Source organism: Diabrotica virgifera, chromosome 10, assembly GCF_917563875.1.
Source record: "Diabrotica virgifera virgifera chromosome 10, PGI_DIABVI_V3a".
Classification (NCBI taxonomy): Eukaryota; Metazoa; Arthropoda; class Insecta; order Coleoptera; family Chrysomelidae; genus Diabrotica; species Diabrotica virgifera.
In genome coordinates, this window is record NC_065452.1 from 126,783,253 (window position 1) to 126,809,901 (window position 26,649).

General features: G+C 33.8%; 1 protein-coding gene across 1 annotated transcript in view; it reads left to right on the top strand.

Annotated features, from left to right (window-relative positions):
- The window catches only part of LOC126892998 (uncharacterized), a 52,358-nt gene that overhangs the window by 15,980 nt on the left and 9,729 nt on the right, over positions 1–26,649 (top strand). The window contains exons 3-5 of the mRNA XM_050662933.1: positions 10,040–10,204; positions 15,483–15,611; positions 16,362–16,621. Coding sequence (XP_050518890.1) covers positions 10,040–10,204; positions 15,483–15,611; positions 16,362–16,621 — 554 coding nt within the window. The remainder of the gene's footprint in view (positions 1–10,039; positions 10,205–15,482; positions 15,612–16,361; positions 16,622–26,649) is intronic.

The following is a 26,649-nucleotide window of genomic DNA, read 5'->3' on the forward strand; positions in this document are numbered from 1 at the left end:
GACCAATGATACCTACTGATCTTTGGACGAAAATTAATGCTTCCCGTTTTTGAATCAATTTTTTTTCATTATATTTACGTACTTTTTTGGTTCAGTGTGCTACTAGGAGCACTCCCGAATCATAATTTACAACGTATATACATTTTGAATCCCAAATCATGATTTCCAAAGTTTATACATTGTAAATTATAATTCAGGAGTGCTCCTAGAATTACGAAAGTCAGGGCCGAAAACGGGTTTTTAAAAAATTGTCTTTCCTAATAAAATTTATTTTTGAGAACGGATTTCGAAAATACAGTAACAAGGTACAAACTAATAGCTAAAACTAACTAAGAACTGAGAAACAGCGAAAAAGCCCTGAAATTATAAAACATTCGTATATATAGTCTCTGTATCCTGCGTCATACATTGGATAATCCAGGGACGTAACACCTCCACCCTCAGAAAAAAGCATATTCTTGTGGTGTGCTTCTTACAAAATAAATCCTTGGGATTCTTCTAGTTTTCTTTCTTCTTGTCTTCTTTGACGCACGTTTATCAAATATTTAGTTAAGTAATTTAAAATTAAAATAAAAATTATTATGTATATACAGATTGTCCAAAAACTTGTTCTTTTATAATAAATTGAATTAATGTCTTTTAAATTATTTTTCTGAGATTCTAATTTTTCTAATATGTCTTTAGTTGTTCTAAGGTTAATTGTATTAATGTTATTGAAAAACATTAATAGAAGGAATAATTTTTGGAAGATTTATATGAGCAAAGTGACTTTTACTGGTTTTTACTGTCTGGAAAACTTCATTCTTGATTTTCATGGTACATTCAGGAACTGATTCTAAATCGTAGTTTCCATGTACTGGTAGATTTTCTTTCGAGTTTCGGCACTCGATAATTGCTAATTCTTCTTCTGGAACTGCAACTATCCATTTTCCGTCGCTGATTCTTGTAGATTCTATCTTCTTTATTTCCACTTCGAAATGTTCACATGGCAATGTCTTTTTCTTGAAATTTATTAACTGTACTGCACAAGGGGCATCTTCGGTTATCATTAATTTATTACTTCCTTTACATATGTATTCGTCTTTGTCTATTTCTGTGCATAAATCTTCCATATAGATATAGCTAAATTCATTAAGTGCAAGGAAATGTTTGTAAGGTAAATGAATAAGGTATTTTGAATTGTTCATAGGAATGGGAATAGGGAATAATTGGTAATAATCATATACCTTCGATTCAACTAATGGAATCTCTAATACAAATGTTATTATAGAATTTACTGAATAGCTCTTAATATTTATTATTTTCTCATACTGAATTATTTTTTCTAGTGTAGTTTCAAATGGCATTAATATTGACTTTGTCTGAGATTTTGCTTTCTTTATTTCATTTTTTAATATGTCGTTTATTTGTCTGCTAACTTCTTTCTTATATACTTCTGGATATCTATAGTTTCTTGTATAAACTGGGGTATCATTAGTTAAATCTATTTTGTGCTTTATTTCATTCGTAAAACTAAGTTGTGTTCCATCTATATAAAAAATATCTCTACAGTACATATATTCATAACATAATTTACTTATGGCTTCGTATTCTTCTTCGTTGCAATGATTAAGTCTAAGTTTCTTTTGTAAATAATCCATTTCTTCTTCGTCTATGTCCATCTCCTCAATATGATATGACGTATTTAAATTTTCTTCTTGGATATAATCTACATTAAGTGGTTCTGAAAATTGAATTTCTGCTGGGGTTTCTCCTAGGTTACTTATCATAGTAGATGCTTTGGCGTTGTGATTATTTAGCTCAACTAAACATCAAGGGATTAACTGGGACTTTAACTTTTTGAGCAGTTCTTGCAGGTATTATTATTTTACTGGGCTTAAAATATTTTTTGTTTATTTGGATCTTGTGAAGTAAAAAATATAGGGAGAGAAATATTTGGGGTCTTTAATTTTGAGATTTTAAAATCAATAATAGCATTGATTTGTGACAAAAAGTTGCACCCTAGCCAACCGTCAAAATTAGGAGAGAAATCGAATAGATAAAATTTATGAAAATTTGAATTTGCGAAACAAGAGAATATTGAAATGGTCATTGTTTCATTATGGACTGATGTAGCGTGTGCAGTATGCACAGCAAATTGCTCAGGAATTATATATTTCGAAAATAGTTGTTTTGCGAGGTCGGGTCTGAAAAAACTTTGTTCCGATCCTGTATCTATCAAAAAGTAGCAATAATTTCTGAGACTATTATTTTAGGTAATTTATCATATTGTTTAATAGCATTAAAGTCTATGTGGCTGTACTTGTTGAGGCTTGGACTGGAAAATTTTCATCATTAGATACTCTTCTTTCATGTTCATTATATCCTCTTTCATTATCATTATATCTTCTTAAATTATTATTATATCTTCTTGAATTATCATTATATCTTTCTGCTTTTACATTATTGCTTGTTATTTTATGGTTAAATAAATTATTTGGAGAACGTCCATTATTTCTAAAGTTACTTCGTAAACTAAAGTTATTGGAACTTGTGTCCATTGACTCTGGTTGTATTGTATTTCTACTTTGATTTTGGGTATGAATTGATTGCTGATATCTAGGCATATTTGAAAATTGTCTTGGAAATTGATTATCATTATTATTATTAAAACTACTGTTCGAAAAACTTGGTTGATTTTGAAAATTATTATTAGGATTTCTGAAAAAATTATTATTTTTGTATTGACTAGAACTTTGGGAAGAATGGCGATTTTGAAAATTATTGTAATTTGAAAAAATATGATTTCTAGAATAATTATTTCTATTTGAAAATGAAGAATGTGAATTATTATTTGAATTTCTGTGAGAAAGATTAGGGGATCTAGAATTATTAAAATTTGAAGGTCTTGTATTATTACTTCGATTTTTTAAGTAATAAAATTTTCCTCCTCTTTAGCGAAAGCCATTGCTTGTTCTATGGAATATGGATTCTTTAATCGAACTGAACTACTAACTGCATGTGATAATTAAGGCCATTAATAAAAGTTTTAAGACAAATATCTTCGTATTGCTGTATCTTTAATAATTTTACATTTAATTGGTCATTAGACCTATTAATTTTAGAAAAAAGGATGCTTCTAGCATCTTGGATTCTTAAACCAAAATTTTGAGGATTTTCATTCTTTTCTGGTTTCATAGAAATTATATCTTGAACTAAGCAATCAATGGATCTCTGGTCAGAAAATGTTACTATGAGAGAATCTTTAACTTTTACCCAAGAATCGAGTTCGGTTCTTGAAGCAATAAGGTCTGCTGCTCTATCAGTTAATTTACTCAAAACATTGTCAAAAAAACAAACATTAATAGGATTATTTGCATCTCTGTTGCTATGATTATTTAAAAAAATTTCACATGATCTAATGAATCTGTTTAGTTGCTTTGGGTTGCCATTGAATTTAGGAATATTATCTGCCTGGTATTTAATAAGTTGAAAGTTAGGTTGAGCCATTTCCTTAAATGTTAAATTAATTAAACTTTCTAAAATATCCTCCAGTATGAATCAAAAATATACAAAATATCACTTTTATATGTAAAAATATGGATTGGTAAAACATAGGAAACACTTACATGAATATTTTCATTTTCTATAGACTTCGGACTATTTTGTTCTTCCGTCTGCAGTCTGCACCAATAGGAATCTGGACGATGCTGGTTCCTTTTCCCTGGTCTTGGCTTCTCCAATGGGTTGTGGACAATGCTTGTTCCTAGCCCTGGACGTTTGACCATTACCGTACCCGAAAATAAATATTTTTCCGTTAATCTTTAAAAAGAAAAATTGCACGCGAAATTCGGCAAAGGTTAACACGAACACTTGTACAATTCCGGAAAATCCTACTGTCTGGCTGCGCCAATTACGAAAGTCAGGGCCGAAAACGGGTTTTTTAAAAATTGTCTTTCGTAATAAAATTTATTTTTGAGAATGGATTTCGAAAATACAGTAACAAGGTACAAACTAATAGCTGAAACTAACTAAGAAACGAGAAGTGGCGAAAAAGCCATGAAAATTATAAAACACTCGTATATACAGTCTCTCTCTGTGAGGCCCATGGAAGCGGGGGAAGCACCGCTTCCATATACTTCGATATACCTAAGAAAATATATTATTAATTAATATTTAATTATCAACAAATTTTCCCTAATCTAAGTAATCTATTATGTAGGCAATAGGATCGAAAATATTAAAAATTTATCGCATAAACGAACTCAAATAATAATATAATACACACAATTTAACGCATCCTATTCGCTTCGAGCGTTAACAAAGTGTCAAAGCAAAATCGACCGACCTGCTCATGGTGGCGGTTTTTTGAAATTTTATAAGGACGCTTTGTGTATGTTTAAATGAGACATTTAAAAAAATGTCGTGTCACGCTAGTGATATTATGTATTAATATAAACAGAAAATAAAAACGCACTATAAATTCTTCACTTTCCAATATTGATTTATCAGTTTGATTTTGTATGCATAACCTCGCTATCGCAGTTTATGTCAATAAATATTTATTAACGAAAAAGAAAATATTTTGTTGCACTATAAATTACAGTATAAATTAATAACTAATGAATTCTAACAATTGTATTCGGTTATTATCACTACAAAATAAAATATTCAAGTTTAACAAAATAATCCCATAAGACTCAATGTTAAAACGTCCTTACAAAATCTGACAGCGTATCACGTGACTATACGTAGAGGGGAGACGCACGGAGCCAATACCAAGGGTCCGTGTCTGTACGGAAGCTCTTGCAGTTGATCCATCCAAATGTTGGCCAGGGGTGGTCAGGGTTTAATGACCTCACCCACAAGTCATCTTGAGTTCGCGCGAATTTTCTAAAAGCGATTCGCTGGTCGCCTTTATGGCCAGTATTTACTTAAGTCAGTCGAAATTCGTAGTGTTATGAGACGACGTTTTTTTAAATTGTAAATTTTGTGCTTTCGTTTATCTTTTTCTGCAATGGAAGGAGCGAGTGGACCGTCCTGTGGATTTATGAACAATATAGACAACTGTTTTTGTATTTGAATTGTGTGTAGTTTATTAAAAAAAGGATTTTCAAGTCGAAGTTATCAAGAGAAAGTGGACATTATGAAGTCTGGTAGGTCAAAGGAGCCCATTAATTTGGAGACAAAAGTGGAAAAATCGGCAAAGAAATTTACCAGACATTTCCATGTGGGTTTTTATGAAAAATATGAATGGTTAACTGGCTGCAAAATTTTATCAAAATTATTTTGTTGGCCCTGTATTCTTGTTAATACAAGCGAAAAAACACATTGGAACTCGGTCGGCATTACAGATTTAAATAATTTGCACAAAAGTGTAAAGCGACATGTAAATAGTAAGTGCCATTTAAGTGCTACAATTAAAGAAAAAACATTCGGGGCATATCGCATTGAACATAGTTTGGACAATCATTTAAAAATAAGCCATATACTTCACAATAAAAGCGTTAAGAAAAATAGGGATGTGTTAAAACGGTTGATTGATGTAACTTGTTTCTTGGGAGAGCTTGAATTAAGTTTCAGAGGTCATAATGAAACAAGTGAATCGGCCAATCGAGGCAATTATATAGACCTTACGAGGAAAACAACGAAAAGCCCTAGATACAAAGTTTACTACCTTTTAAACAATTAGAATAATTGAAATAAAAATATAATAAACAATATTTTAAATCTAAGACTTTTCGCTAATAAACTGCTTTCTGGCTGCATCCCGTATCTCCGGATTTTACAATATATAATCACAAGAGACGACGAAAGTAGGAGAAAGCAAATAGAGGACGCTTAGGCCACGCATTTACCTTCTCTTCGTCAAGGAAAAGGACCGAAAGACTTTCTAAATACTCAAACTGAGTAAAATTAAAAAGATGAAAAAGGGGTTCGAGGCAGGTTTTGTTTATATTTGATTCAGAGTTGGACCACCATCTCCATATAGCTATTTCAGCATCCTTATGCGTCTTCAGTGAAGCTCAGAAGACCTTGTAAATTTTTTGGCTAAATATGATGAAACCCTAAAAAATCATTTTATTAATTCCACAGTTTTCCGAGGTAGGTACCTCAAACAAAATCCAAAGCGACTTAATTAAATGTACTGCTGACGTTGTAATGGATCATATTAAAAATGAGATAAAAAAAGCTCCAATGTACTTAACGTTAAAATGTAATTCCCCGGCCTATGCATAAACAAATAAGTCCAATATTTTTAAATTTAGAGAATTATGAGCATGTGAATATTCAAACATCTCGAAAATTATGAAACGTAACGAAATAACTAGTCTTACACGGTTTCAATAAATTTTTGCGAATTGGAAACCAGCCGATAAGTACAGTTATTTGCTTATTCACCACGCGATTTATCGGACTGGGTTCACTTGTAACTTCTATAGTAGGCATTTTACCCATGTTATAAATGTTATTCTTTTTCATTCTTTTCTCACGCCATCGTCAACTAGATGTTTATGACGCCATAAGCCATAAAAAATATGGGACTTAGGCGAAAAAATATGGAACTTATGGAACTGAAAAGCCCCAAAAAGATACGTGTTCTAAATGCGATAGTTTAGCAATTAAAATATCATATGCAGAAGAAACTGAAAAGGAAAACTTAATTTTAGAGCAGAATAAGCATCACGTAGCAGCTCAAGAAGCGTATAACGCAAAGTCAAGTGATAAAACTTTAGCCATAAATGATGCGACAACTGCAGTATTTGCTTTCATTTGCAACAATGTTTGCCAACCCCTTATTTGAAAACATCCATTTCATTTTACAAACGGCAACTCTGTACCTACAATCTAACTGTACACAATTTAGTTACTGGTATAGCTACTTGCTATATTTGGAATGAGTCTGTTTCAGCCAGAGGAGGAAATCAAATTTCCTCATGTTTGTATCAACATCTTATGGACCTTCCATCAACCATAAAAAGAGTATGTTTATATTCGGATACATGCCAGGGTCAGAATAAAAACAGTCACATGTCAGCAATGTTTATGCGCGTTTTGCAAAACAAAAGTAGAATAGAGTATATTGATCACAAGTTTCTTGTAAGTGGTCATACTCATATGGAATGTGATGCAGATCATTATTTTATTGAAAAGGAGAAGAAGAAAACTACGATGAAAATTAACCATCCGTATGATTTGGTACAGCATTGTAACATGTAGCATATAAAAAAAAGAATTCTTTTATAGTAAAAGTAATGGAATCCAACGATTTTCATAATTTTGTAGTATTATTGAAAACTGATTTGATACAAAAAAAAGTTACTGAGAGTGGTGAAAAGTTTCTTTGGAAAGATCTGCAGTGGGCACGTTATTCTGCAGATAATTTTACAGCTCTGTGTTTCAAGGCGTCACTTAATAATGAAGAAGAATTTAAGTCTGTCAACTACAGAAGAAGGGGAAAACAATCAGCCCAGCTTTAACTACTAAAGCTGCATGATGGGCCGGTTGCGATAAGCAAAGGGAAGAAGAAAAACCTTATGGAGCTTTTGCCTTTCATAGATAAACAAGTTTGGCCATTTTATCAAGAGTTTTTGGTAGCTGATGTTCCTGACACCTCGATCCCGATTTAGTGGAGGTCGATCCTGATGATATTTAGATATTTTTTGTGCTACTTTGCTTTAGAATAAAATATTTTGATTAAAATTTTGTGGAATTATTTTAGATGTAAGCAAATAAATCATCGCTAAATGTGCGTAATACATATCACTATTTAAGATATCTTGAGTTATGTCAAATTTGCACCTAAAGTACAACCGGATAAGTCATTCAATATCTTCTAAAATTTAATTTAATGTAACTCATAATATTTTTATTCAATAATAGCCTCTTGTTATCGTCAAAAAAGTGCTTTTAAATGTTTCAACGTTATTCTGCGATTTTGCACGATCCCGTAAACATTTTTTCGGCTCTCCTGAAAAATTTACTAAAGTTGACTTATGTGCTTATTCACAGGAGCCAGAGATTTATAAGCTAGAATGTAATTCCAAGCTTATCGCTCAGAGCTATGATGGTGCTGCAGTAATGGCTGGTCAGTTAGCAGGTCTTCAAGCTAAAGTAAAGGAACATTTTAAACATGCAATATTTGTTCACTGTTTAGCACACAGATTTAATTTGGTTTTATCGTGAGGCATGGATAATATTAATTAAAGTTTTCTTTTCGACGCTAAGTGGCTTGTCATCCTATTTTTCAAAATCATCAAAAAGAACGCAAGCTTTGGATATGCACGTTCAGAAAAGGTTTCCAAAAGTTGCTCAGATGAGATGGAACTACAATGGACGCTTATGCAAACGGTGTTTCAATACCGTGATTTATTGATAGACTTTTTTCAAGACGTTTGGGATAATAAAGGAAAATGGGATGCTGAGACTGTTACTGCTGCTACTAAGGGGTACTTACATTGGCTTAAAGAAAATATCGATTTCAATTTTTTGCTAAATATTTTTGTAGAGATTTTTCCTTTTACTGATATTTCATTTGACATTTTACAAACGAAGTCAAATGACATTGGATTTTGTATAAGACAAATAGATGAGTTTCGAAATATACTAATTAAAAAACGAGAGCAGTTCAAAAATATTTGGGAGAAAACTGTAACTATGGGGTTAGAACCTGAAAGTAAAAGAATAAAGATTGCTAATATCGGCGATAGAGAGACCTCCTATCGACGATTATACATCAAAATTTTTGACAGTATCATACAACAAATGAATTCTCCATTTTAAAATTTTAACGAATTAAAATTTGTAGAATTATGTAATTTTAATATATCCATTTATAACTCATCAAAATTTCCCACAGAGGCATTTAATTCCCTACGATTAAATTATGGAAATTGTTTTGATGTCCCAGCTTTGAACTCTCAGTTAAATGTCGTTTATGAAACAAGTGACATATTAGTGAAAAAGAAATTCCCAGGAATTTGTTAAATTTTTTAAACACTACTGGTTTAAATAAGTCCCTGTGTGAAGTGGTCAAATTGTGTGAATTAGTACTAACTATCCCAGCCACAAGTGCACCAGTTGAACGCAATTTTTCAGTGTTAAAACGCATTAAAAGTATTACACGAAATTCAACCAGCGAAGACAGACTTTCCAAGTTAGCCCTATTACCTATTGAAAAAGTTGTCAGAAAATCCAAAATTTTACGACGATGTTATAGACAAATTTGCACTGGTTGATAGGAGAATAGACCTCAAATATAAAGAAGTGTTAAAAGGTGCGTGTTGCGGAAATGCCTCGGAACATAATAACAATTTTAAATGGAACTCTTCTTTTTAAGTTTAAAGAAACCAAGCCCGGAGTCGAGGTCCGAGCAAGTAATACAGATCGATAAGTCACTAGAAATATCGGGAATAGAGCGCCTCACGCTGGCCTGCATTGATCGGGGTAGGATTTCGTGTGTGAGTCCTTGTACCCAGGACTCCCACATGATAAGCACTTTGCTGATAGAGAGCCCCTATAGCGCATCAGAGTGCTATCGGGAGGGAAGTGGATAGTCTGGAGCATTGGGGCGGGGTGAAGTGACGGCCGCTTCTAGGAGTAAGTCCTCCTCTCCCCAATGAATTGTATCACCCGAATGTCTTTCTCAAGGGGCGTGCAAGTCTCTCAAGCTGGGTTAAACACTATTGCTTGCTTGCTTGCTTGCTTCGTGTTACAGGTAATTTTTAATAGTTTTTGTTTTTAATTCATACTTATAAGTTAAGAAGTAGTATAATATTGGGTATATACCTACTGTTTACCTATTAAGTAGGTACATATATACTTATCACATAGTATATTATATTTTGATCTCGACCCCCGTAAGAAAATAATTTTATACTCTTATTGAATCGTTTCCCCTTCCGAAAATGTCACCGCACGCCACTGTGCGTCATACATTGGATAATCCAAGGACGTAACACTAGTAGCATTTAACGTGTCTTGGTTTGTTTATTTCTACTGCATCTTGATTATAAATTTAGTATAGTATCGTTTTTTGAACCTGCATTTTCTATTTTAGATATTTGCAAGTTTTTGTCTTCAGATAAATTGGAGAATTTATCACCAAAAGATCAAAAACTAGCCGAATCTTTGATAAACAGATCCAAACAACAGCTCCAAACTATAGCTAAAATTCAACCGCCCTTACAGCCTAGTGAAGATTATGTTATTATGAATAATCCAGGTAAAAATTTTAAGCCTTTTTTAAAAAACTTAAAACTTTTTTATCTGTTTTATATGTTATTATTTTTAAGTCTTTTGATCTGTTGAATTCAAACCTAGATTATCAATAGTTAGAAACAGAACAGGAGAGATCATTGATGATTAGGACCAGATAGGTACTTGAAAGATGGGCAGAAAGTTTTGAGGAGAGACTTGTAGGTTAGTAGAACTAATTTGAGAGCAGTTAAAACTACCAGAAGACTAGAACGTAGATTATAATTGTACATATTCACAATAAAGGAGACCAAACAGTTTGTAATAACTACGGAGGCATTACCCTGTTAAACGTGACCTACAAAATATTAGTACTGTTTCACATTATAAGAATTTGGTACTAGTACACTTTAGAAGACAACAAATAAGCATTTTTTCAAGATTTTTTAAAAATGAACATAAAACTTTTTACATATTATTATCTAACTCTTATAAAATACAAACAAATTTCTTTTTTCATTTATGCACGTACACTAATATTGTAGAGGGCGCCAAAGTCGAGGCCTCGAAAAAGAGTAATTCCGATGGCGGACAGTTAATCTCAGGATTGGGATCTCTGAAACAAAAAAAATCGTACGGCATTTGAAAAAGGAAGGTCTCTTACGTGACAATTTACCACCGTTAGTGAAAAATTCCGTAAAAAAAATTTGTGAAAAAGTCCCCCGTTTTTCTTCAGTTTTTCATGGTTAAAAAATATTTATTTTTTTATTTTTTGGTCAAATTGTGGTAAATTGTCACGTTAAAAACCTTCCTTTTTCAAATGCAGTACGATTTTTTTATTTCAGTTATCCCAATTCTGACATTAACTGTCCGCCATCATTTTTTGAGGCCTCGACTTTTGTACCCTCTACAATATTAGTGTACGTGCATAAATAAAAAAAATATATTTTTTGTACTCTCTAAGAGTTAGATATTAATATGTAAATAGCTTTATGTTAATTTTTAAGGTTCTGAGAAAAAAATTCTTGAAAAGAATGATTATTTTTGGTCTTCTAAACATTGGCGTAGCTGAAGATTGGGGGGCCCCCCCGCGACAATTTTTGTGGGCCCTTATAAACATAACGACACCAAATAACAGTATAATTTTTAAAATATGTGTAAAGGACAATATCTATCCTTTCTTTAATAATTCTTCATCCTTTAATGTTAATAGATTTTTTGGGAATATACATCAAAAATCATTATACATGTCTCTTAATCCGAAAAAAATATTAGCCAGTTGTTGCAATATTTAAATTTACAATGTAATCATTAACTTCAAAACTTTTTTTGCTATAAGTTATTTTTTCGTCGCAGCTAAGCTCATCGTAAATTTTTTTTATACGTTTTATACGTTTATGTTTAAATGCTGGTATATTACCCTACTATTCTGCTATTCCTGCAGCTATTGCCAAAGTTTCGGAAAACGAATTTCTCATTTCTCTAAGATTATTACGAGTTTTTTCAAAAAGTTGAAGCGCGACCGTTAACTCTGCCTTTTCAGATTGCAAAAGTTTTGATGTTAGATTAATAAAGTTGAGTATTTTAGATTGAATAGTAGGTACAGATTATGGGATGCACAATGAACATAGGAAGCTGTTTCTTCAATGTCAGTTATGCGCCTTTGTACGCCTGAATATACACCACTCATAACGCTTGTCCCAGTATACCTTTTTGCTCTTCAGTTGTGTACGGAAAGGTTTTTTTATTTTATTTACAAAAAAAATTTTATTTACAAGATTACCTGCACTTTGGTCCAAAATGCGAATAAATCCCAAAAAACTTTAAAAAACTTCTGCTTTGGAAGATAAATTATTTTCATCGCAAGTTAGTTTTAGATAACGGAAAACAAAACTAAGCTGATCGTGTTTTGAAATATCTTGAGTGGTATCAATAATTATTGAATCAAAACAACTTTTTTAATTAAATTTATCAATTGGTTTTCAGTTTCTTGAGCCAACAAATTTATAACTTAATTGGGGCTCAAGTAATTTGTTTTTAAGTTTTCAAGTAATTGTTTTTATCGATTAATTTAGCTGAAACAGGATCAGATTGAGCTAGTAAAAAAACCACCGACAAAAAATTCCTTTTTTGGGATTCACTTTCATCTAAACTACCAACTTGTCCACGAAACGCTAAATTGCACCCGGAAGGGTTATACCCGCTTTACACCAACAATAAATTGATCAAGAAATTGACGAATTTATTCAAGGCCAAATTTGACGTGTACAAAATGTATGGTTTGTGGTACAAAGCACAATTTGAACTCAAATTTTAACCACAGATCATCTAAAGTGTTCTGTGATTTTACCGTGAAAATCAAGAAATAAAACATATCCTATAAAAGAACATGTTCTATTTCGTCAAATTTCTTCATTTTCTTTTTATTCACGGCAAAATTGGTGTAAAATTGTATTTTGTACACGTCAAATTTGACCTTGAAGAAGTTGGTCAATTTCTTCATCAATTTATTGTTGGTGTAAAGCCAGCGGGTTTAAGAATTACGTTACGTCAATAGCCGCTTCATTACTTCCTTTCAAATTCTCTATTTTGATGCTTATTAGGAAAATATGTTTTGGTCCCTAATTTAAAAAAAGTAGAAGTATGAAGCTTGAAGGATTTAAGGGGCCCCGACGTTAGGAGGGGCCCCCCGCCTTGCGGGCCTGTCAGCTACGCCACTGTTATAGTGTACTAGTACCTTAATCCTGGGTGTCCTCGAAAGCGGCACCGACAAACTGCGACCGTAACACTGTGATGAATTACGTCAGATTATGGTGAAAAATTCAAGGTTCTTCACTGCGGCAATGGAATGTGCAACAAACTCAGCAAGCGGTGGCTTCCAACGCATCCTTGGAAACCACCGCTATTATTTTGCGTGGTACAGTTTATTATGACGTCATTCATCGCAATGTTACGCTCGCAGTTTTTCGGTGCCGCTTTCGCGGAAACCGAGGCTTTACACGTGCGAGGGTTAGAACGCACGACGACATTCCAATGGTGGCGCATGTAATCATATGGAGCGTTTCTCACTAGACGGTGGTTGGAACGTTTGGTGAAGTCGCCGTGTTTATGCCGTCCCTCGCTTACAACAACAGACGTCAGCCGTGCCGTCTTTACGCACCCAGTAGCATAGGGGACTTAATGCATCCTTTCATATGATACTGTCGTTCAGTCGCACGAAGGTAGTTTCTTTGGTTGTTTGGTACATTATTTTAATTTACACTTTGTGGCTGTTTATAGTAGGTGCATATATTTTATATTATGATGTCTCAGATTGATAGTGAAATATTAATAACATTAATTGAACCGAGACCTGTTCATTGGGACAAAACAATAGAAATATATAAAGATAGAAACTTGACGAGAAATGCTTGGAATGGTGTATGCCGTGCACTTAACAGTGCACGAATTAATTTGAATTAATTAATTTGACGAATTAAGTGATAAAGAAAAAAACACATTTTATAAGTACAGCAAAATTAATTATATGTTACTGATAACAACCGTAATTAAAACTGCTAAGTATATTATAATAAACTTTATTTTACATAGTTCCAATTAACGTTGAGTATACAGGGTGTTCCATCAATATGTGTGAATATAAAAATATATAAATCGTATCTTTTTGTGTTAATAGGGTGGACCCAATGAATTCGGTTCCTCTTATTTCTCTTTCTTCGGCGATAAAGTAAACACAACGCTATAATTTGATTTCGCTCCATATAAAATATACCTTTTATTCTACGAAATGATATTTAGTTTTATAGGGTAAACAACTCGGTGAAAACTGGAGTAGGGCGGCGGTCACGTCTTGTGTGAAATTATCTAAAAACAACATTTAAAACGAGGGGAACATTTAAAAATGAATGGCTGACAGAGGGTCTTTTAAATTCTGTACATGAAAAACATAGATTGTAATGTTGTTCTGAAGCTGTTTCCTTGTGTAATTTTTATAATAAACTAGTCTAAATGGGAAATAAGCCACAATTTAACTAAAAAAAATAATTTTATTAACGTTTCGGCGCCCACATCGGATGTCGAAACATCTAATAAAATCATTTTTTTAGTTCAATTGTGGCTTATTTCCTATTTAGAATAGTTTATTACATATATTGTATGAGCTAATCCAAGATCCCACAAATAACTTAGTAGAACAACGATTATAAAAACAAATTAAGTCTTTTAATTAAAAACATAAGAAATAATAACTGACAAAATAGAAATTGCAAATGAATTAAATACGCATTACAGTACATTAGGACAAAAGTATGGACAAAAAATACCCATTTGTAATGATACATCGTAATGATAGATACATATCCGACATCGTATCATGTACCTACCTCAGTCATAAAGTGTAAATAAAAATAATATACCAAACAACACAGCAAAATATCTTCGTGCGACTCAATTCTTATTGTGTGAAAAGGATAGGTGCGTCAAAACTATCGCACGAGAAAACCCTCGCACGTTCAAAATTCTTATAATGTGAAACATCACTTAGCCTAAGTTTTTTACGATCGACTGTCGGGATATTGTGAAAGCAGAATAGGCAAATGCCAGTGTGGGTTTCGTAAAGAAAAGTATACTATCCATCAAACATTCCTTCTAAGACAAGCTTTGGAAAAAACATATGAGTATGGAATTGATACTCACCATTTGTTTGTGGATTTTAGATGAACCTACGACAGTGTAGACAGAAACGCATTATATAAACTCATGGTAGAATTCAATATCCCAATACACTTGGTAAAATTGGTAAAAACAAGCCTCTCAACAGTCTAGTGTAAGGTTAGAGTGCAGAACGGAGTATCAAGAATTTTCCAGACTATAGGCTTTCAATATTGCCCTAGAGAAAGCTATTAGAGCATCTGATGACATTGATATCGTGGCAAGAAGAAAAGCAGACCTGGTTCAATCGTTCACGGCATTGGAAGCAGCAGCAAACAGAATGTGACAAATAATAAGCATATAGCAAAAGCCGAAGATCTAACAGTTGGAATATATTTATACTTTCGAAGGAGTACGAGAGTTCATATATCTAGGCTCACAAATCAATCAAAGTGATAACTGCAGAACCACCCATATACGGAGGGACATGTTTCTCATCTCATCTTCCTTTACATACTGCATCTGATGATTCCAAAAGGCTGAAATTAGTATAATACAGTACCCATTCGTATATTCTTTTACATTACTTTATACTTTTGTTACAGTAGAAAGTTGGAAATTATTTTTACATTACGGAGTTTTTATTTTGATTTTAGCACCTAACGAAGACGATGACAAACCAAATGATATTTACTCATCCGTAGAAGATTTAAATAATATATCAGAAAACGTTACCATTAGACATAGCATTGCCACACAGTCAAGTGATATTAAATTATTTATAGGTAAGAAAAATATTACACTTTTGTTAGCTAACTTTAGATAATATAGATAGATAGTATTCCGATATAATAACGACCTTCACGAAGTACGAAGTAATCAGAGTAATCAAAGTAGATACAATAGTAGTTACTCGCTCTGTTACGATTGATACGAAGTAATCAGAGTAATCAAAGTAATCAAAGTAGATACAATAGTCGTTACTCGCTCTGATACGATTGGTACGAAGTAATCAGAGTAATCAAAGTAGATACAATAGTCTTCAGCATTATTTTTGCATCATCCATACGATCGGCTATAAGGACGATATCATCTGCGAATCTCAAATATGACTGAGCTTCTCTCCATTTATGTTGATACCATCCTTTAGATCTGCCTTCTTAAAAGTGTGTTCTAAAAGGGTTGTGAATAGCTTTGGTGATATGGTATCTCCTTGCCGTACTCCTCACTGTATACAGAATTTATTTATTTATTTTGTTGTTCAGATAGTCTTACGCTAGCCGTTCCCTTTTGGTAAAATAATATATATGAGGAATCATAGATATATTTGATCATCTTACGGCCGGTTTCACAAAGTAAACTTAAGAGATAACCAGAGGTTACCCCAATATATTATAATGGGGGAACCTCTGGTTATCTCTTAACCACAAGTTAACTTTACTTTGTGAAACCGGCCGTTAATGTAGCGATGGTCTATTCGGCATTCTGGCAATCCTTTTAACATTTTCTGCTGGCTTATAATTATATTTTTTAAGATCTCCCTGCCAGGGAAGCTTCCCAAAGTACTAAATATGGTTGGATATTCATGAAAAGAAAATTTCTGTTGGGTTTCGAGAAAATGAAACGAGTTTACGCAACTATACACAAGAATTGTCTGTTGATCTATTTAAATGAAAGGGAAATGAAACCTTTGTCAACTTTTAATCTAGAATATTTTGAAGCTAAGGAATCACATGGAGACAAATGTAATTTTCAACTAATAAGTACCGTACCAGATGAGACTAAGATTTTATATGTAAGTACCTACATTTCTATTATACAGGGTAGAAACCACTTATGGAATATTTATTTCTGTCCTTGTTTTAAAAAATATACAGGTTTAATTATATATGTTACAGTTCAAGTTGATTCTCAGTTAGAGTTGACTTTTCCTAATTCGAGTCAACTCCAACTGAAACGAGCAGTAAAAGTTGATTTGAAAAATTTAAATCAACTTTTACTAGTTGAAGTTGACTCTTCCTAACTCTTGTTAGTAAAAGTAGATTATACAATTTATACGAGTATAATCTCACGTGCATTTTTGATGAGTGTGCGTCTCTTTGTTTTGGCCGTTTCAACTACTTATTAGTCCAGGCTTTAACGTCGCCCCCGTTAGGTAAATTATTCTGATTCGATTTTTTTGCACAAACTTACTCAAACAAACATCCTTATAACAAATACACAGTGTCAGGCGGTACCGCGGTCGAAAAATTGTTTAACCAATTTTCGTTAACCAAATTCACAAAAATAATTCTTATGTACTCTACCTCATATTATGTATAAGTTTTTATTGTGTGAAAATTGTAAATATAGATAGCAGTACATGAAGGGTTTAAAGTGTGCCTGAAGTAATAATGTATTTTAAATGGGATTTACTTTTTCGCACTGTTTTTTAGCACACTTTCATATAATCAAATATCCTTAACTTTCGCCTTGTCATGGTGATGACATGTGAGCAATAAATTATAAAAAAAGTTTTGACTGTTTTGTGGTTTGACAGAAGTTTGAATTTTTAAATGTCAAAGTTCTAAAAAATTGTAAAATAGGAATGTATTCCAGTGACGAAGAGTTGCAGTTTTTTATTTGTTTTTTGGCACATAAAATATTGTATGAAACTGTGCGTGAAGTACTTTTTGCGCACTTAGGCGATGTATAGTACTCCGCCCGCTCGTGCTCTAAACATCGCGTGCGTGCGCAAAAAGCATAGGTACTCCACGAACTGTATAAATAACTAAGTATTTAAGACAATTAGTAAGACAATTTTTTTTTAGATTATTTTGGTCATTCGGAGCAAATAAGGTCTCTTGTGATTTTTCTCTAAAATTGATAGTTTTCGAGTTATACGCGATTTACAATTTGAAAAATGCGAAATTTTTACCATTTTTAAGGTAAAACCATTTTCACCGAAAACTATTTTTAAGGCTTAATAACTCGATTAAAAACTATTATTATGAAAGTCAGAAAGTCACCTAATCAAATTTTAAAGCCCCCCCCCCCCCCTACAAGATCCCGAAGAAATTTTTGTCATTATTTGATTACTAAGCTGTTATTTTTAATTATCAACAATGAGCGCTAAAAACGTATTGAGGCGGCCGTCAATGTGAGTGCGAGTAAGATCCTCCATTCCGACCGTCCAATGGTGCATCTCAGTCGCACTCACATTGACAGCCGCCTCAATACGCTCCTAGCGCTTATTGTTAATAATTAAAAATAACAGCTTAGTAATACAATAATGACAAATATTTCTTCAGTGCCTTGTAGGGGGGTCGTTAAAATTTGATTTGGTGACTTTCTGACTTTCATAATAATAATTTTTAACTGAGTTATTAAGCCTTGAAAATGGTCATTTTCGCATTTTTCAAATTTTAAATCGCGTATAACTCTAGAACAATAAATTTTACAGAAAAATCACAAAAGACCTCTTTTGCTCCGAATGACCCAAATTAATGATGTAAAAAACATGTCCGAAGTGAATTTTTTTTGTGAAGTAAAAACATGTCCGAAGTGAATTTTTTTTGTGAATTTGTTTAAAAAAAATTGTTTAAACATTTTTTCGATTACGGTACCACGTGACACCCTGTCGATTCGTTATAAGGACCTCTTTTTGTTTGTGTAAAAAAATCGAACTGGAATAATTTATCTAACGGGGGCGACGATACACCCGGACTATAAATATCACGATTTGAACATAATATACAGTAACATTTAATTTCTAGAATCGGTTGTTTGTGTGAATCACCTTTTACTAAACGGCATTGGGAAGAGTATACTTTAAGGCCGCGTCCCACGATCAAATAATTTGATCAAACTGGTTTGAGCAAACTGAAAGTGACAGTTAGTGACGTCACATCCTGAGTGTTCATTGTGGATAATAATGAAAAATTTTAATTTTAAATAAAGTACAAACAAGTTAGACAACTCAATACAATAAATTTGATCAAACTAGACTGATAGTGAGAGCACAGATTTTTAAAATTTCAAAAAAAACTGCAATTGTGACGTCACTTTGACGTACTTCCTCAAGTACGTCAAGTTTGCTCAAACTGTTTGATCAAATTATTTGATGGTGAGACGCGGCCTTTAACTAGTTGGAGTCTACTTTTAGTAGTAAATGTTGAATAAAAATCTTCATTTTATATTTATAATCAACTTTTACTAAAACCAGCCGTTTGAGTCGACTCGAACTAGGAAAAGTCAACTCCAACTGGATAATCAACTTGAACTGTAAATATAATGTACAGGGAATAATTTAAATGTACAATTAAATGATTCCCGAAAGCCTAGCATAGTCAAAAAGCTTTATATTTAATGGAACACCCTGTATATTTTTGTATTTTTAAAATTTCCTTAATGAGCTTATCTCAACGAACTATATCATGTAGGGTCTATTGCGAATATTACAGGGTGATTCCTGCAAGCCTACATGGTCCATAATCTTTATTTTTAATGGAACACCCTGTGTATTCTTATGTTTTTAAATGCTCCTTTCGAAATTTAACGAAGCCTTTGAAGGGCAATGTGTAGTTAGAATTGGGGAGATACTTCAATGCTCTGGATAGCAATGGAAAAACAAGGAATAAGCAAAAACTATATACAAGCAGTACAACAGCTTTACAAAGATATGACGGTAAACATTAAAACTGGAAACAAATTAACGAGAGAAATTCCTATTAGTAAGGGCCTAAAGCAAGGCTGCTGCATAGGGAGCATCCATAAACTACGTCGTAAAAAATTTGGACTTTTTAATACCCTCCCCCCCGTCGTAATTCGTCGATTAAGAGACGACCCCCCCCCCCCCCAAGTCGACGTCGTCATTGCAACTCACGACCCCCCTTTCATTGATTAAAAAAAAATCAATATTATTTCTGTTTTTTTTTTAATCAAATATGAGGGGGTACGCGTAAAATCTTGGTCCAAAGCTATTTAAATGCATTAATTTTTTTCGAATCCTGAGAAAACTAATAAATATATTTGAAAATTTTAAACGTAGAATAAAATATTACATTATTACCGAGGGCTGAAAGTCCCTTAGAATAAACAAAAGGTTTCTTTTGAATGAAATATTTGAAATGAAAAATCAGACTAAATTTTCTCTTTTTTTTCACCCCTGTAACTTAAATAAATACGACTTACTAACTAAATAGAAAACAATATTTTATTTTTATTCGTTCTTTTTGTTTCACACACAGTATGCAGCACATAAATGAACTAACAATTTAATATTTTTTGCTTCCAGACGTTGCTCTCTATATAGAACCGATTGTTTAAACCCAAAGAACAATGTCTTATTGTTTGTTGTCCTGTACAAAAGTGCTATTTACCTAATATTATTTTAACGCTGTGACTGATAAAAACGAAATGAAAAGTATGCGATAAAAGTATCTATATGTAATAGAATTATTCTTTTTAATTTTAACAAAGGTATATTTATTCGTAAACGTTTTGTTTTATTTTCAATTTCATATCAAAAACTATACGTTTTTATATGAATATCTGATACTTTAATGCTGGTAGAAGCTAGTAAAAAATTATTTTTATAGACACAATAGCGACAAATTTAAATATACATACCAATATATTAAACGATGTCGAATGGGCACTCTTACCCCCCTCCCCATGTCGTATTCCGTCGTAATAAGCAAGCCCCCCTCCCTCTTCTCAACGACATAGTTTATGGATGATCCCATAGCACCTACACTCTTTAAAATATATTTAAATGAGGTTTCACTGTGGAGAAGAAAGTGCTGCAATATGGGCATCCCAATCGATGACGATAGATTGTACACAATACACTTCGCTGACGACCAAGCCATTCTAGCTGAAGACGAGAGTGATATAGACTATATGCTCAGAAAACTGGAAGAGGAATACACTAAGTGGGGCCTTACAATTAATATACAAAAAACCGAGTACTTAGTTGTAACAGAAAATCCAGAACGTCTACAAATTGAAATGGGAACTATAAACCCAACAGAAGTCTTCAAATACTTAGGAGTCCAAATAACTTCAAAAGCAGGGAGTAACGATGAAATACATTCCAGGATTGGCCAAGCAAGATCAGCCACCAGACAGCTACACGGACTATTGTGGAGTAATAAAATAACAAAAGAAAATAAAAGAAGAATGTATAAAACAATAATAGAAAGTATTGGGTTGTACGGCGCTGAACTCTGGGAAATCAACCAAAGAAACAAGTCAAAAATTAAGGCCATGGAAATGAACTATTGGACACGATGTTGCCGACTCACTAGACTTGATAGGGTGAGAAACGAAGATATTAGGAGACAAATGGAAATTGATCTAGATATAATAGACACAATCGAAGCCAAAAGACTTAACTGGTATGGACACCTTCAGAGAATGCCCGAAAATAGATGGCCGAAAAAAATAGAAAAATGGACTCCACCCACTAAAATAAAACGAGGTAGACCAAGACGATCCTGGAGACAAGATGTCGAAGATGCAATGACCGCCAGAGACCGAAAAACTGAAGATTGCTTCGACAGAAAACGCTGGAATTAGGATTACAAGACTCGCTTATTATTATTATTACTATTAATAACATCAGATATGCAGATGACACAGCGATCGTGGCTGAAAGCATCGACGATCTTCAATTCTTTATAGATCGAGTCACTGGACTAGAGAATGATCCAATAACGGACTTGGCATAAATGCATCAAAAACAAAGTTATTTGTGGTTAGTAAACAAGACGTCGGCCCTATGCAACTAATTGTCAACAATGAACGGATTACAAAAGTTAACCAATTTAAATATCTAGGATTTTGGATAAGCGAGACACTAAATCCTGATGAAGAAATTAAAATTCGGATAGAAATTGCAAGAGGAGTATTTATGAAACTTAGATTTATACTGAGCAATTCTCAGCTGAATATACAACTAAGGATCAAGTTCCTAAAATGTTATGTGTGTCCTGTATTACTATATGGATGTGAAACCTGGATCATGAAGGTTAATATGAAGAACAAATTAGAAGCCTTCGAGATGTGGTCATATCGTAGAATGCTCAAAATATCATGGGTTTAACGCATTTCAAACATAGAAGTCTTACACCAAATAGGTCAAGGCGAAGGTGACTTGATGAAGATGATAAAAAGAGAAAACTTTGAATATCTGGGGCATATAATGAGAGGCTGAGAGGCAACAGATACTGGATGCTGCAGTCAGTGGCGGATCCAAGGGGGATGTCACGGGGGTCATTATCCCCCCCAGACGAAAATAAATATCAATTCAATTGATAACCCGTCAAACAAAAAAATTTAGACCCATCCAAAAAATAATTGGAGAACCCACTTATCCTAGGGATGGTAAGACTAAGTTACCTTGCATCAGAGAAAAGTAGTTAAATCACCCTCAAGATCCATGACCCCCCCCCCCCAAATTTCTGGATTCGCCACTGGCTGCAGTTAATACTCAACGGAAAGATCGACGGAAAAGGAGGAATTGGTAGAAAGAAATATTCATGGCTCCGAAACCTTCGTCAATGGATTGGATTATCAGCAGATGAATTGTTACATTGTTAATAGCAGATGAATTGGGCAAAAAGAAGAAGAAGACATGGACGTGCTCGTTAACAACCCGATCTTAAAAAATTATATTATGAAGGTCTGTTTTAAATAATATAAGATGAGATTTTGAACTTACGTAAAATTTTCGTCAAGTAATGAAATAAAAATTTCAACACATTGATAATAATTGATGTATGTATTTAGCTAATTAAAAAATCTTCTTCTTCAAGTGCCATCTCCGCGACGGAGGTCGGCAATCAGCATAGCTATTCGGATTTTAGAGACGGCTGCTCTGAAAAATTCATTTGATGTACATCCGTACCATTCTTTCAGGTTGCGCAGCCACGATATTCTGCGTCTCGCTATGCTTCTTTTTCCTTGAATCTTTCCCTGCATAATGAGGTAGCTCTCTCCACGTGTAATATGTCCGAGATATTCCAATTTTCTGGTTTTTATTGTATTTAAGAGTTCCATTTCTTTATCCAGAAGTCAAGAAAACGTAGCACCTAGCCAACCTTACTCTTAGCTCTAACTTAGCTTTAAAAAAATACCATTATTGAAAGTGTGGTAAATTATTAATTTTAAAATTTTATGTCTTTAATGTCTTGACGAAACCTATACAAAATTTCAAAATTTTACCTTGTTTTATTCATAATAGACCCTACCTAATAATACCTTTAATAGAAATACCCTACCTTTAATAGAAATGGGCACACCAATGCACCTGACAATGACACTTAAAAATCTGTACCAGTCCAATATAGCAGCAGTACGACTAGATCTGAAGTTCTCAAACCAATTCAAGACCAAGAAAGGTGTTAGACAAGGATGCGGGTTGTCACCTGACTTATTCAACATCTATGGTATTCAACGTTACAGAATCGGAGCTTGGAACGTCAGGACCATGTATGAAGCGTCAAGACTAGCGCAAGTAGTAAAAGAAATGGAAGAATTAAGGATACACATTATGGGGCTATCTGAAATAAGATGGCCTGGGCAAGGAGAGACAACAATATCAAACGGAGGAGTGCTGTTACACTCAGGAAACGATATAAAAGAAGACAGGAGGAATGGAGTTGGGATCCTTCTAAGTAAAGAGGCAAAAAGAGGGCTAATAAAATGGCATCCTATATCAGACAGACTAATAGTAGCACAATTCAATTCTCAAATAAGAAAGATAACCATTATTCAATGTTACGCACCGACAGAGGTAAGCGCAGAAGATGAGAAAGAAAATTTCTACCAACAATTAACAGATACTATCGGAAAGGTGAACAAAGGAGATATACTAGTAGTCATGGGAGATCTGAACGCGAAAGTTGGCAAAGACAACAAGGGAGTGGAAACATGCATGGGAACACATGGACTAGAGAATAGAAACAACAATGGAGAGAAACTCATAGAACTTAGCCTAGAAAACAATCTTGTCATTGGAGGAACGATTTTTCCACACAAAAACTGCCACAAAATAACTTGGACATCACCAGATAATAAAACGCAAAATCAAATAGACCACATTTTGATTAATAAAAAATGGAGAAGTAGCCTTCTAGATGTACGAAATAAAAGATCAGCAGATGTAGGAAGTGATCACCACCTACTAATAGCAGAAATAAAAGTAAAAATTAAAGCAAAACGCGGGAGTAAACAATATAACAAACGAAGAAGATACAATATACAACGACTGAAAGACAGTGAAACCCAAAAAATGTGGAGTAACAAAATAAAGTTGAACACAGAAACTGTAAACAACACACAGACAAATATAGCAAACAAATGGGAGATGATCAAAGAGGATGTACACCAAACCGCACAAGAAATGTTGGGCTACAACGAAGAAAAGAAATCAGAGTGGCTAAGTGATAACACATGGCAACTGATAAAAAAGAGGAAAGACTTAAAAGCCGAACTAAATAGAATACAAAAATTAGAAGATAGAATCAGAATAACCCAAGATTATGCAGATACAAATAAACAAGTAAAAAAGAGCGCTAGAAATGACAAAAGAAAATGGACAGAGAAGATGGCGCGCTTAGCAGAAGAGGCAGCCGAAACAAATAATCAGAGAGAGCTATATAGAACCACTAAACGTCTTGCAAACAAGAACTTCAACAGTGACAAACCACTAAAAGACAAACATGGACAACTGCTTACAACAACTGAAGAGCAAACACGAAGATGGCATGAGTACTATAGCGAGCTTATGACAGAAGAAGAAAATGAGCCGCCGTTCCAAGAGGGTAACGACGTAGAGCCAAATGAAAATTATCTAAGGATAAACGAGGAAATTCCAACGAAAAAAGAAATAGCTGAAGCAATCCGGCACCTGAGGAACAACAAAGCAGCGGGAATGGACGATATCCCAGCAGAACTGTGGAAAGCGGACACTGAGAGAACCGTGGACCTAATAGCACCATTATTAGCAGATGTATGGACTGAAGAAATCCTACCTAAGGAATGGAATAATGGAATTATAGTCAAGCTTCCAAAAAAAGGGGACGTACAGCTATGCGAAAACTGGAGAGGAATAACGCTGTTATGTTCCATAAATAAAATATTAGCATTTATTGTTCATCAAAGAATCAACAATATAATAGACAAAACTCTCAGAAAAGAACAAGCGGGTTTCAGAAGGGGAAGATCCTGTATAGACCAAATCTCGACGGCAAGAATCATCATAGACGAAACTATAGAGAAGAACGCAGCCTTGATAATGGCCTTTATAGACTTTGCTAAAGCCTTCGACAGCATAAAACAGACAGCCCTGTGGAAAATCTTAAGACTAAATAGATTACCTCCAAAGATCATTGGAATAATCAAAATGATGTATCAGCAAACAACATGTCAGGTATTGCATAAAGGGCAAATGACAGATAAAATACCAATTGAAGTAGGTTTAAAACAAGGTTGCATACTGTCACCTTTGCTCTTCAATATATGTCTTAATCATATACTGGAAAAAACAATTGAAAGAAAAAATGGGATCCCTTGGAACTACCTTCAGAACAAGAAACTAGCAGATATGGAATACGCAGATGATATCTGTTTCGTAGCGAACACAATAGATGATATGAAGAACATGTTAAGGAAGCTAGAGGTGAAATCGGCAGAAGTGGGTCTTAAAATCAACACGAACAAGACAGTAGAGATGAGAATAGGAGTAACTAACTGTGACAAACTATACATCAACCAACAAGAAATAAAACAGGTTCAAGAATTTTGCTACCTAGGCAGTATAATCAGTGCAAAAGGTGGAGCTCAAGCAGATATTAAACAGAGAATACGAAAAGCACAACAAGCCTTTGGAACCCTCGCAAATATATGGAGATCAACACAGATCAGCCAAAATACTAAAATAAGGCTATTTAATAGTAACGTGAAAACTGTGCTACTTTATGGGAGTGAAACATGGGCAATAACTGACGGAAATGTAAATAAAATCCAAGTTTTTGTAAATAGATGTCTACGTAAAATTCTAAAGATATACTGGCCCAATATCATAACAAATGTAGCACTATGGAAAAAAACCAAACAAGAACCCATCAGAACAACAATAAAGAGGAAAAGATGGAACTGGCTGGGACACACACTGAGGAAAGAAAATGCAGACATAACAAAACAGGCACTCAAATGGAATGCAGTAGGACGAAGAAGCAGAGGACGCCCGACCGAAACATGGAGGAGTACCGTTGAAGAAGACCACAAAAGTATGAAGAAAACCTGGGGAGAAATAGCAACCATGGCCAGAAATAGAGGAGAATGGAGAAGCTTCGTGGATGCCCTATGCTCCTTCACGGAGTAACAGGATTGGATATATATATATATATATATATATATATATATATATATATATATATATATATATATTTGGTGAACATGTCTTGAGGATGGCTTTAGAGGGATGGGCCGGTGGAGTAACAGTAGCTGGTAGAAAAATCTCCAATTGAAGATTTGCTGATGACACTACACTTATAGCAGCAAATGAGCAAGAAATGTTTGATCTCCTGCGAAGAGTTGAGTACGAAAGCAATAATGTTGGTCTGAAAATCAATAAAGCTAAGACAAAAATAATGGTGGTCGACAGATTCGACACTATTCAACTGAGTAACATGTTACAGGAATACCAGATAGTAAACACCTTTGTCTATCTGGGGTATAATATGACTAACGATGGTAACTGTGAAACAGAAGTTCGGAGACGTATTAGTATGGCAAAAAATGCGATGAGTCTCCTAACTAAAGTTTGGAAAAACA